The sequence below is a fragment of the Melanerpes formicivorus genome, unplaced genomic scaffold (genome assembly GCF_026170545.1).
Source record: "Melanerpes formicivorus ecotype bairdi unplaced genomic scaffold, bMelFor1.0.p_v2 SCAF_8, whole genome shotgun sequence".
In the NCBI taxonomy this organism is placed as follows: Eukaryota; Metazoa; Chordata; class Aves; order Piciformes; family Picidae; genus Melanerpes; species Melanerpes formicivorus.
The window spans coordinates 2473619-2486915 of record NW_027142360.1 but is presented as its reverse complement, the minus strand read 5'-3'; the positions used below and the strand labels follow the sequence as shown (position 1 = coordinate 2486915).

Genomic DNA, 13297 nt, shown 5'->3' with positions numbered 1-13297 from the left:
TAAGACCCAAAGTGTAGTCATGCAGACTCCCCAATTTACTCTCCTCTCCCCTTGCTTCTGGCAAACAGCTCCGTAGATTAATTAACAATGCCTCCTCATTCTCAAGGACAAAACGTTTCTAAACCTTCCTGAGGTGATTCTTGCTTGTTTTCTTTTAAATCTTCCCCAAAAGTGAGGGGAAGGCTGTGACAGATTGACCAAGTGATGCAAAATACACCTTGGAAAGGAGACACAATTCAGCACACAAGGTACACATGTATTTTGCAAGCAGAACAGCTCCAATAGACCTTATTAAATTATGAAGATACTCCCAACCTAGCATTAGCCAGCAGTCTCCTCACTGAAATGAGACAAACATCCACATCCAATTAAACTCAAGACAAATTAAGAGTCCCCTAGCCATCAACTCTGCTTCATTTTCCTCTTTCGACCCTTGCAACCCAAAATGTGCAAGAGGGCAGATTAAGAGTCCCCTAACCATCAACTCTGCTTCATTTTCTTCTTTCAACCTTGCAACCCAAAATGTGCAAGAGGGCAAATTAAGAGTCCCCTAACCATCAACTCTGCTTCATTTTCCTCTTCCAACCCTTGCAACCCAAAATGTGCAAGAGGGCAAATTAAGAGTCCCCTAGCCATCAACTCTGCTTCATTTTCCTCTTTCAACCTTGCAACCCAAAATGTGCAAGAGGGCAGATTAAGAGTCCCCTAACCATCAACTCTGCTTCATTTTCCTCTTTCAACCTTGCAACCCAAAATGTGCAAGAGGGCAGATTAAGAGTCCCCTAACCATCAACTCTGCTTCATTTTCCTCTTTCAACCTTGCAACCCAAAATGTGCAAGAGGGCAAATTAAGAGTCCCCTAACCATCAACTCTGCTTCATTTTCCTCTTTCAACCTTGCAACCCAAAATGTGCAAGAGGGCAGATTAAGAGTCCCCTAACCATCAACTCTGCTTCATTTTCCTCTTTCAACCCTTGCAACCCAAAATGTGCAAGAGGGCAGATTAAGAGTCCCCTAACCATCAACTCTGCTTCATTTTCCTCTTTCAACCCTTGCAACCCAAAATGTGCAAGAGGGCAAATTAAGAGTCCCCTAGCCATCAACTCTGCTTCATTTTCCTCTTTCAACCTTGCAACCCAAAATGTGCAAGAGGGCAGATTAAGAGTCCCCTAACCATCAACTCTGCTTCATTTTCCTCTTTCAACCTTGCAACCCAAAATGTGCAAGAGGGCAAATTAAGAGTCCCCTAACCATCAACTCTGCTTCATTTTCCTCTTTCAACCCTTGCAACCCAAAATGTGCAAGAGGACAAATTAAGAGTCCCCTAACCATCAACTCTGCTTCATTTTCTTCTTTCAACCTTGCAACCCAAAATGTGCAAGAGGGCAAATTAAGAGACCCCTAGCCATCAACTCTGCTTCATTTTCCTCTTTCAACCTTGCAACCCAAAAAGTGCAAGAGGGCAAATTAAGAGTCCCCTAACCATCAACTCTGCTTCACTTTCCTCTTTCAACCTTGCAGCTCAACACGTGCAACGAACCTGCTGTCTTTTATAGCCAGCAGACGAACTGAATCTGCTTGGGGGGGTTTTGGTTTTGGGGATTTTTTTTCCCCTTTTTTAATCAAATATATTCCTTTTTGAAAGGTACCACACTGAAGTGTTACGAATATACACAGCACAACTCGCTGTTAAACACTAAGTTAAGCTGGCAGCGAGACAGCAGCAAAAGAGAAACAAGACTAACCGACAGATGCTGTCAGTACAGAGAATGGTTAAAGGTTAACAATCACTTCTCTCCTGCTGCTCCCACTTTTAAGCTTCTTTAAGAAGCCACGGTGTAAAAACACACATTACAACTTTTTTGTTTGGTTGGGTTTTGGGGTGTTTTAAACACAGAAGTGCTGTTCCACCAAAGTCTTATGCAGCTTGGAGAGGTACTGAATCCAATGACTGACTCCCAAGATCAGCATGAATCGTTTTTAATGTCACTGTCTATCAGCCCTCCCAATTACCCCTGCTTTGGAAGCTTGGCTTTTGCTGTCCTCCTCCAAAATTCCTTAGACCTTAGTATATTTTCATCAGGAAGTGGTCTCCCAACTCTTAAACTCAGAGCACCAAGCTGTCGTCATGGTCCAACCAGACAAGCCGGAGATTCCTTCACGCATTTGAGAGGAAGAAAAATGTTTTCTGCTAACCCAGTGAACCGCCTTCCAGAGCTGGGTTGGGCTGTGCCCTTACTGAACAGAATTCCCTGCTGTGACTCCATGCTAGGCCAAAAGGAAGTATTCTCACTTTTCCTATGGACAGCTCTATCCCAAAGCATCAACATTAGCATCAGTAACAACAGAGGCAAAGCTCTACTCCCCCACCAAGAGGGAAGAAACCTAAACAAGGAGAGAAACAGCCAAAACCAAACGCTGTTCAAACACACTGCCTGCGACAGGGGAGCTCGTGGGTCACCCAGGGACAGCATTCATTTCACAGGGGCATTTTGTGAGACAAAACCCCAACCATGCAAATCCACAACTCAAAGATGTCTTCGGCCAAACACCTGCAGTTTCCAACTTCCCAACGCCTTCTGCAGCATGCAGAGGTTTGTTAGCCAAAACACCGCACGCAGCAGCAGCAGGCGTTCTGAAACGCTGCTTTGTCAAGCCAGATCGACTGAAACAGGAGCTAACCTCAAGAGAGGACACACCTCACTCAAAACCACTTCTCCACCTCAGTGTATCCAGCAAAGAAGAGAAGGGAGTCACCTTGCCTCCCTTACAACAGCCGGCCCGGTCGCTTCCAAAGGATTTTCACAACAGGAAGAGTAAAGAACCATCGAGGACTTACCAGATTGGAATTGGTGGCATTGGAATCATCTTCTGGAAAGGGGATATAGATAGCTAAGGCCACACAATTGGCAAAAATAGTCAGTAAAATAATTATTTCAAATGGTCTGAGGAATGGAGTTAAGGAAAGTCGACCCAAAACCTGCACAGACAGATTCAAAAAGGGGGGGGGGGGAAGGGAGAGAAATCATTTGTAAAAATAATAATTAAAAAAAGAAATAAATCAGAAGAATTCTGTTTAAAGAAACATTCCAAGCCTCTTCTATTCTGAAAAGAAACACATGCCTTTGTTTAAGTGCTTCTGGGAGCTCCCAGCCAAGAATCTTCCTAATATGTCAAAAGCAGTGCAGGCCAGTCGCGTGCCAGAGTAAACACCCATGGCTTGGAAGGCTTTTTTCCCCCTCCTGTATTTATTTAGCTTGCATTTCCCCTATTTTCCTTCAAGTGTGGCTGCACTATTTTTAATAACAGAAACTGTTCTAGAAGGGTTGGCATCTTTCCTCTTATGGTTAGCTTCCCTGGGTCCTGTCCCTTAGCATTTACAAACCCTGGGATCGGTTTGAAGAGCAGTTTGGGGATTGGGGGGTTTTGTTGCTGTTGTTGTGAGGGTTCCCCCCCTCCCCCCCCCCGCCCCTTCTTTTTTAAGCCTCTCTCATATCTGAGAGTTAAATACAAGAGATAGGATAGGATAGGGTAGGATAGGGTAGGATAGGGTAGGATAGGGTAGGATAGGGTAGGATAGGGTAGAGCAGAATAGAGTAGAGTAGGGTAGGGCAGAATAGAATAGAGTAGGGCAGAATAGAATAGAATAGAGTAGGGCAGAATAGAATAGAGTAGGGCAGGGCAGAATAGAATAGAATAGAATAGAATAGAGTAGGGCAGGGCAGAATAGAATAGAATAGAGTAGGGCAGAATAGAATAGAGTAGGGCAGAATAGAATAGAATAGAATAGGGCAGAATAGAATAGAATAGAGTAGGGCAGAATAGAATAGAATAGAATAGAATAGAATAGAATAGAATAGAATAGAATAGAATAGAATAGAATAGAATAGAATAGAATAGACCAAGTTGGAAAATACCTTTGAGATCATGAAGTCCAACCTGTCACCCAGCACCATCTAATCAACTAAACCATGGCACCAAGTGCCTCATCCAGTCCCCTCTTAAACACCTCCAGGGATGGTGACTCCACCGCCTCTCTGGGCAGCACATTCCAATGGCCAATCTCTCTTGCTGGGAAGAACTTCTTCCTAACCTCCAGCCTAAACCTCCCTTGGCACAGCTTGAGACTGTGTCCTCTTGTTCTGGTGCTGGTTGCCTGGGAGAAGAGACCAACCCCTTCCTGGCTACAACCTCCCTTCAGGGAGTTGTAGAGAGCAATGAGGTCTCTCTGAGCCTCCTCTTCTCCAGGCTAAGCAACCCCAGCTCCCTCAGCCTCTCCTCCCAGGGCTGTGCTCCAGACCCCTCCCCAGCTCTGTTGCCCTCCTCTGGATATACCTGCATACAGTTGGAAGATATTTAAATGATGACAAATTGTACTGAGGCAAAGAAGAGTCCGAGATGTGCTTACGCAGCACACTGCCAGGCATTCCTTCTTTGGCTTAAGAATTATTTAAGGGAGGATTTCTTTTATTTGCATTTTGTTCAGCATCAGAGGGAAAACAACTGTGCCTACACAGTATATTAAGGACATCAGGAAGCTAAGAATTCCTTATGACAGAGAAACCAGCAGCAATTTGGGGGCATTTCTCGCCTCTACTACTCCAGAGGGGATTAAAGAGCAGGACAGGACAAGGAGAATGTCAACCTGTGCCATGGATTACAGTGGAGCAGGCATTTAGCTGCCATGGGACTGGCTTTGCCCTGCTGCCAAATGTCAGCACAGCAGCTGTAGTTTGGTGAGCTGTGGCAGTTTTAGGCCGATGCCTAGGAAAATCCCCTAGAAAATAGTAGAAATGTAAATAAATTATCATTGGACGTAAAAGGAAGATAATAATCAGGTCTAAATGATCCCCTTGGCCTGGTAAGTTAGTTGCATGAATTATCCTGCCTCTTCTCATCTCTAGCTCTAGCTGATACTAGGCAGGGGGGTTGGAACTAGATGATCCTTGTGGTCCCTTCCAACCCTGAATGATACTATGATACTAGCTGGTGGCTTTGCTTGGCTTGCTGACCTTGGCTATGGTTTTTTTGTTGTGGCTGAGTACTAACAAGCTACACTCTTTGCTTTCTCCTTTCTCTTTCTTTTCCTTGTATGGAGGGGAGGGGAGGCTGTTTAGTTTTGTCCAGGGAAATCTTTGTGCTGTTTGTAAATGTGTAGATATACATACAGTACACATTCATTGCATTTCATATCTCTAGATTTTAGACTGCTTGTAAATGTAGCTTCATTTGCTTCCAAAACCTTCTGACCTAGTCTGGTGATTTCTTCTGTGGTAATTCTCCAAACTGATGCTGGGGGGGGCTGTATTTCCTAACCCATCATCACATCAGCAGATTACTGCTGTCAAGAAAGTTTTAGCAGGAAAGAAGTGGAGGTGAGGATATGCAGCGACCTGAACTCTAAGACACACAAACCCCCCAGCTGACTGCTGCGCTGGGGGAGTTTAAGGCTATGCCTTGAAAGTTTTTCACAGATCTTGAGGAGAAAAGCAGTAAAATGTAAACAAATCACTCTTGGGTGTGAAAAGGAAAATAAAGATAATCCTGAACAACCCCATTGGAAGAGATAAGGAACTGAAACTGGTTGTATCAAACCAATCTTACGTTCTCTTCTCGCTTCTGGGTTCTGGGAGAGCTAATAACTTGCTCCTGCTTGACCTTGGCTGCACTGCCTTTGTGGCATTAACTTCTCTGCTTCTGTCTCTTCTACCTTTTGTACAGGAGGGTCAAGGGGAGACAGAGAAGGAGAAGCTAGTAGCTTCCCCTGGTCTTAGAAACATAGAATAGAATCATAGAATCAATAAGGTTGGAAAAGACCTCAGAGATCAAGTCCAACCTATCACCCAACACCTCCTGACTACTAAACCATGGCACCAAGTGCCACATCCAATCCCCTCTTGAACACCTCCAGGGATGGCGACACCACCACCTCCCTGAGTAGCACATCCCAGTGGCCAACAACTCTCTCTGTGAAGAATTTTCTCCTCACACCCAGCCTAAACCTCCCCTGGCACAGCTTGAGATTGTGTCCTCTTCTTGTGGTGCGGCTTGCCTGGGAGAAGAGACCAACCCCCACCTGGCTACAACCTCCCTTCAGGGAGTTGGAGAGAGCAAGAAGGTCTCCCCTGAGCCTCCTCTTCTCCAGGCTAAGCAACCCCAGCTCCCTCAGCCTCTCCTCACAGGGCTGTGCTCCAGACCCCTCCCCAGCCTTGTTGCCCTTCTCTGGACACCTTCAAGTGTCTCAATGTCCTTCTTAAACTGAGGGTCCCAGAACTGGACTGGTTCTGACTCCTCCCCAGATGCTGCTGCAGGGGGCTTTGTCCTGTGCCTCCTCAGAGCTGGGAGTGCCCCGGGGTGGCCCTGGGCTACTGGTCTTTAACCAGGGGAGGTCCTTGTGCTGTTTATTAATTGTAAATCCCTGCAAACACTGTAACTCCTGGGTATTTTGTACATATTCCTTGCATTCTATTGCAGATTTAAGTGTTGCTTGTGAATACAGCTTTCATTTGCTTCCAACTGAGCTGGTCTGGCAAGTTTAATGTTGGGGGGGAAATTTCAACCCACCACATGTGCTTAAACCTGTGAGCCACAGGAGGTATAAGGTAATGTGGAGGAAGAAGAGCAGGGCATGGCAGGCAGATTACATGTCAAATCAACAGGGCTTCTTAGATACCTCTATCTATATACTATAGAGACTGTGTACATAGGGTTTACTGCATAAAGACATGAACTTCTATATCTATATCCCATAGAGACTGTATACACAGGGTTTACTGCATACACTGTCCCAGTGGAGGCCAGGGACAAGCGGAGTCCCTCAGGGATCAGTCCTGGGACCTGTCTTATTCAACAGCTTTGTGGGTGCCATGGACAGTGGCACTGAGTGCACCCTCAGCAAGTTTGCTGATGACACCAAGCTGTGTGGTGCAGCAGACAGGCTGGAGGGAAGGGAGGCCATCCAGAGGGACCTTGACAGGCTGGAGAGGTGGGCACAAGCCAACCTCATGAAGTTCAATAAGAGCAAGTGCAGGGTCCTGCAGCTGGGTCGAGGCAATCCCAGGCACAAATCCAGGCTGGGCAGGGACTGGCTGGAAAGTAGCCCTGAGGAGAGAGACTTGGGGGTGCTGGTGGACAAAAAGCTCAACATGAGCTCTCAATGTATACTTGCAGCCTGCAAAGCCAATCAGATCCTGGGCTGCATCAGGAGAAGTGTGGCTAGCAGGTCGAGGGAGGTGATCCTCCCCCTCTACTCAGCCCTGGTGAGACCCCACCTGGAGTACTGTGTCCAATTCTGGAGCCCCTATTACAAGAGGGATGTGGAGGTGCTGGAGCGTGTCCAGAGAAGGGCCAGGAGGATGAGCAGAGGGCTGGAGCACCTCTCCTGTGAGGACAGACTGAAGGAGTTGGGGCTGTTCAGTCTGCAGAAGAGAAGGCTCCCAGGTGACCTCATTGTGGCCTTCCAGGATCTGAAGGGGGCTACAGGAAGGCTGGGGAAGGACTTCTCAGGATGTCAGGTAGTGACAGGACTAGGGGGAATGGAATGAAGCTGGAGGTGGGGAGATTCAGGCTAGATGTGAGGAGGAGGTTCTTCACCACGAGAGTGGTGAAGCACTGGAATGGGTTGTCCAGGGAGGTGGTCGAGGCTCCGTCCCTGGAGGTGTTTAAGAGCAGGCTGGCTGAGGCTCTGGGCAGCCTGGTCTAGTGTGGGGTGTCCCTGCCCATGGCAGGGGGGTTGGAACTAGATGATCCTTGTGGTCCCTTCCAACCCTGAATGAAACTATGAAACTATAAAGAGATGAACTTCCACTGGCTTTCCTTCCCCTCAGGGCTTTTTTCCCCCCTATTTTTGGGGGTTTTACAGGATTATTATCTATTGACTTACCACTGTTAGTGCACATTTCCTTTCACCTTTTATTCTCTTTTTGCAGTGTAAAACTGTTATCAGATCCACAAAGCCACTGCACACATAGAAGACGACTAAGCACACAGCTAACTCTCTGCAAAAATCAGGGCATTGCTTCATTTTACTTCTTCTTAGATGCAATTGCAGCTTCAGGCTGTGAATGCTGTAAAGCTTGGGCAAGCAACACCACAGAAGCACCAGTTGGTATTCTTTTAGCATCTATCACACTTAGACTGCAGTGGTTTGTGAAACTATTCTAAGCCTTTCTCAGTGGTTTTTGGTGCTTAGCAAAAACAAACAAACAAACAAACCAACCCCCACAAACAATGGGAAAAAAAACCCCAACTGGACTAGGAGGCAGGGAGGGAGGTGGAACTAGATGGTCCTTGGGGTCCCTTCCAGCCCTGCCAACTCTGTGAGGATAAAACTAAACCTCACCACACCCTTTGGTATTATCAGTTGCCATTTAAGGGTCCCATGTTTATAAACACTAAATGAGAGGTTGTGATGGAGAAAAACAAAACACTTCCATCAACTCACTTTAAACCCACACAATACCCAAACCTGCAACCATCAGCATCTCTGGATCGCTGTAATTGCACGGTTTGTCTCCCTCCTGATCTTAGCAGGGCTGTATCCTGTTCTACAACACATCATTCACTGCTGATCTTATTCATTTATCAAGTGTCACTCTCTGCTCTTTCTCTAAAGACATGTGGTTACTGGGGTGCTGACAAGTAAACCAATTTTCAGCTTCATCCTATTAGTCATCATCTATCATCTTATGCTTAAAGTATCAGAGCTATGCCAGAAGGGATAAAAAGTAGCAAACTTAATCAGGGGGATTAAAAAATTAGCATCTGAAGGGGAAAAGGAACAGGCAAGCAGGTAGTTTAAGGACATCTAAGAACTGACAGGAGCATTTTTAACAAGTTCTTCATCTGAAAATATGTCAGCAAGACCTAATATACTCATATTCTGTTCTCATCTTTCTAACATCCCACCAGACCTCCCAAGGAACAATATTATCACATTGTCTTAAATGCCATCATTCATTTTTTTTATCATATTAAATACTGCCAAGCTCTGTACTGCCTTCCCTCGACGTGCTTATCTATCCCTAACACAATGCTTTTCCTTTTGTATTTACTGCAGAACCCCATTAGCTGACAATTACTGCTCAGGATTAGTCCTGGTTTCTCTCTGGGGAGGCAAGGGAGTTGTATGTGATTTCAGTTTGTGTTTCACAACATATTCAGAATATGGAGGTGAGGAAGAAGTTCTTCCCAGAAAGAGAGATTGGCCATTGGAATGTGCTGCCCAGGGAGGTGGTGGAGTCACCATCACTGGAGGTGTTTAGGAAGAGCCTGGATGAGGCACTTGGTGCCATGGTTTAGTTGATTAGGCATGAGGTCTGTGGTGACATGTTGGACTTGATGGTCTTTGAGGTCTCTTCTAACCTTGGTGATTCTGTGTTGGGTGATATGTTGGACTTGATGATCTCAAAGGTGTTTTCCAACCTGCTTTATTCTATTCTATTCTAGCCTAGCCTATTCTATTCTAGCCTAGCCTAGCCTGTTACAGTACCACAGTATCACAGTATCGCTTAGGTTGGAAAGGACCTCGAAGATCATCGAGTCCAACCTATCAACACAGACCCCATGACTAGACCATGGCACCAAGTGCCACGTCCAATCTCCCCTTGAACGCCTCCAGGGTCGATGACTCAACCACCTCCCTGGGCAACCCGTTCCAATGACGAATGACTCGCTCGGTGAAGAACTTCCTCCTCACCTCAAGTCTAAACCTCCCCTGGCACAGCTTGAGACTGTGACCCCTTGTTCTGATGTTGGTTGCCTGGGAGAAGAGGCCAACCCCTTCCTGGCTACAACCACCTTTCAGGTAGTTGTAGAGGGCAAGAAGGTCTCCCCTGAGCCTCCTCTTCCCCAGGCTAAACAATCCCAGCTCCCTCAGCCTCTCCTCATAGGGCTTGTGTTCAAGGCCTCTCACCAGCCTTGTTGCCCTTCTCTGGACACGTTCAAGTGTTTCGATGTCTTTCTTAAACTGAGGGGCCCAGAACTGGACACAGTACTCAAGGTGCGGCCTAACCAAAGCAGAGTACAGGGGCACTATGACCTCCCTGCTCCTGCTGTTCTCAATTTTCAGCACATTCTGATCAGACTTAGGTGGCTAAAAAGGCTCTGCTCCTTCCACCTGACAAAGCCAACAGTCAAACTCTGACTTTGCAGGGAAGCAGCACTGAGCCTCACCTGCGATTCTGCATCAGTGGTTATCAAGCATCATCGGTAATGTCTCTTGTTAAACTCCTAGAGCTGGCTCTGTACTACATCTCTACATGTTGCAGGACTGCTTTAACTGTCTCTTTCTTTGCTCCCAGGTCACAAGCATCTCTTACAACAGATCAATGAGCCTTACTAGTTTAAGTGGAATTCCAATGCAATTAACAGCTTCTTTCGGGGTCATTTTGGGGCTTACTTTTTTTTCTTCCTCCTTCTTTTGTCTCATTCTTTTCTCCATACTGTAAAAAGTCTGACTTCATGTCATTAACAAAGTGCATTTTATTAAGCCTCAGACAACAGAAACAGCACTTGTAAAAATCTTAAGCATCAGTAAAATGAAGAGCTATGCTTAAGTGCAAGGTACCAGACCTGTTTAACTGGTGGCACCTCCCCAAGTGCCTGCAACAACAAAATAAGGAAAGCCTGCAGCTACTAGCAGCTCCATGGGGCAGTTCAATTCTGGCCTCACAAGTCATGCTTATCTCCCACTGATTTCATCCTGACCCACATGTTTTTTAAAGAGGAGACCTGAACCCCTAACCTCTATCATTTCAACTTCTAGCAGTTTCTTACACGACAGTATAGCTAAAGCTTCAGTCCTAAACAGTCTCAGGCTGCGCCAGGGGAGGTTTAGGTTGGATGTTAGGAAGAAGTTCTATACAGAGAGAGTGATTGCCCATTGGAATGGGCTGCCTGGGGAGGTGGTGGAGTCACCATGACTGGAGGTGTTCAGGAGGAGACTTGATGGGGTGCTTGGTGCCATGGGTTAGTTGTTTAGGTGGGTTGGATTGGTTGATGGGTTGGACGCAACAATCTTGAAGGTCTCTTCCAACCTGGACTATTCTATTCTAAACTTCTTTTGTCACCCAGCATAAATGCCCTCTCACTGAAGATACCAAAAACCATTCAGCCAACTTTACATCCCCAGTGATGCCTTTCAACCTCATGTCACGCTTCCCTCACGCTTCTGGCGCAGTGCCTGCTGTGCACACCCAGTTGGTCGTTTGCTCTGAACGAGAGGCCCCAAAAGGATATTTCCATTCGACGATGCTGATGCATGCCCTCCGGATGGGATTCTTCAGTGTTAGACACAGCAGCGCCCGGGGAGGACGCGTAGCTGTGGTGGTACCCTGTTTTTTCTGCTTCCCATACTGCTGCCGTTTCCTCTGCGTGGAGCTAGCCGTGGATATTGTTGCGTTGCCAGCAGTCCCCATCAGCTTGGCTTGCCTGGCGGCGTCGATCGCAGCCTGCCAGGACAGAGCCGCCCCCGGCGTAGGGATATGCTCTGGAGCAAGCCCTGCAGCTGCATTGGCATTCATGTTGGCATGAGCTGGACGAGGACTCCCATAGCTGGAACCTGTGACACGGAAAAGACATCCACTCTTAGAAAAATAAGTTTGTTTGGTTTTAATTCATTATTTCACAGTTTGTTAATTATTTTTTTGCAATTAAAAATCCATTAAAAAAAAACCAAAACCCCAAAATTATTTTTTTTCAATTAGTTTCAAAAGTATTTTTAATTTAACAATGAATTTTAAAAATCACAATTAAAAAGTCGTTTTAAAATACAAATTAATTAACAGATTAATTAAAAAATTAATTCATTAACAGATTAAAACCAAAAGATTTTAAAAAAACTTTAAAAAATTAACAGTTTTGAAAAGAAATTTTTGGGGGAAAAAATAATTTTTAAAAATAAAAAAATAATTTAAGAATTAAAAAATATTTTTAGAGGGGAAAAGGATTAAAAGCAAAAGATTAAAATATTAACATTTTTTAAAAGAAATTTTGGGGAAAACATAATTTTTAAAAATAAAAATTAATTTTAAGAGCTGAAAATTCTTTTTAGAGGAGAAAAGATTGAAAGTAAAAGATTAAAAACTAAAAAATCAACATTTTTGAAAAGAAACTTTTTGGGGAAAAATCATTTTAAAAAATAAAAAATTAATTTTAAGAATTAAAAATTCTTTTTAGAGGAGAAAAGATTAAAAGCAACAGATTAAAAACTAAAAATTAACACTTCTGAAAAGAAATTTGGGGGAAAAAAAGAATTTTTAACAAATAAAAAAATTTATTTTAAGAATTAAAAATTCTTTTTAGAGGGGAAAAAGATTAAAAACAACAGATTAAAAACTAAAAGCTTAACATTTTTGAAAATAATTTTTTTTGGAAAATAATTTTTAAAAATAAAAAATTAATTTTAAGAATTAAAATTTTTTTTAGAGGAGAAAAGATTTAAAACAGCAGATTAAAAACTAAAAATTAACATTCTTGAAAAGAAATTTTGGGGGAAAATAATTTTTAAAACATAAAAAATTAACATTTTTTAGAAGAATTTTTTTTGAAAAATTATTTTAAAAAATAAATAATTTTGATAATTAAAAATTCTTTTTAGAGGAGAAAAGATTAAAAACAACAGATTAAACACTAAAAATTAACATTTTTGAAAAGAAATTTGGGGGGAAAATAATTTATAAGAGATAAAAAATTTAAGTTTAAAAAATAAAAATTAACTTAGACCTTTAAAAATTAAAATATTTTAAAATTAAATGTCTGAATTAATTTTAAGAAATAAAAATAATTTTAAAAATATTAAAAAATAGAAAAATTACATTTTTTTAAATTAAGTTTCGGGGAAAATTAACTTTAAAACATTTGAAAATGCATTTTTGAAAAAATAAAAAATCATTCAAAACTAAAAATTCCTTTAAAAATATTGACATTTAAAAATTAAAACCATTAAAATAATTCTTAAAATGCATGAAATTTAATTCTTAAAAAATAAAAATGACATTTGGCAAAAAAAAAATAATCAATTAAAAAATAATTTAAACCAAAACACAGACAATAAAAAAGAAACAAACCCAAACCCAAACCCACAACAGAAGTTTCTGAAGACCCTTTTGAAACAGCAGAGAAAGAATAATAATCAATAATCAATAAAAATAATCTTAAGTATGAGTAAAACCAAGAACTAAGGTTAAGTGCAAGGTACCGACTCAAAGCCTTCCCATTGAAGCTATGGTCCTATATAACATCTTACATCTTGCAACAGTGCCCCAACAAGACCCAACGCACACAGAGCCTTTAGAAG

The 13297-nt window shown here is 43.1% G+C and overlaps 1 protein-coding gene across 1 annotated transcript in view; it reads right to left on the bottom strand.

Moving 5' to 3' along the window:
* The window catches only part of CACNA1C (calcium voltage-gated channel subunit alpha1 C), a 755167-nt gene that overhangs the window by 625499 nt on the left and 116371 nt on the right, over positions 1-13297 (bottom strand). The window contains 2 exon segments of the mRNA XM_068141830.1: positions 2840-2945; positions 11239-11560. Coding sequence (XP_067997931.1) covers positions 2840-2945; positions 11239-11560 — 428 coding nt within the window.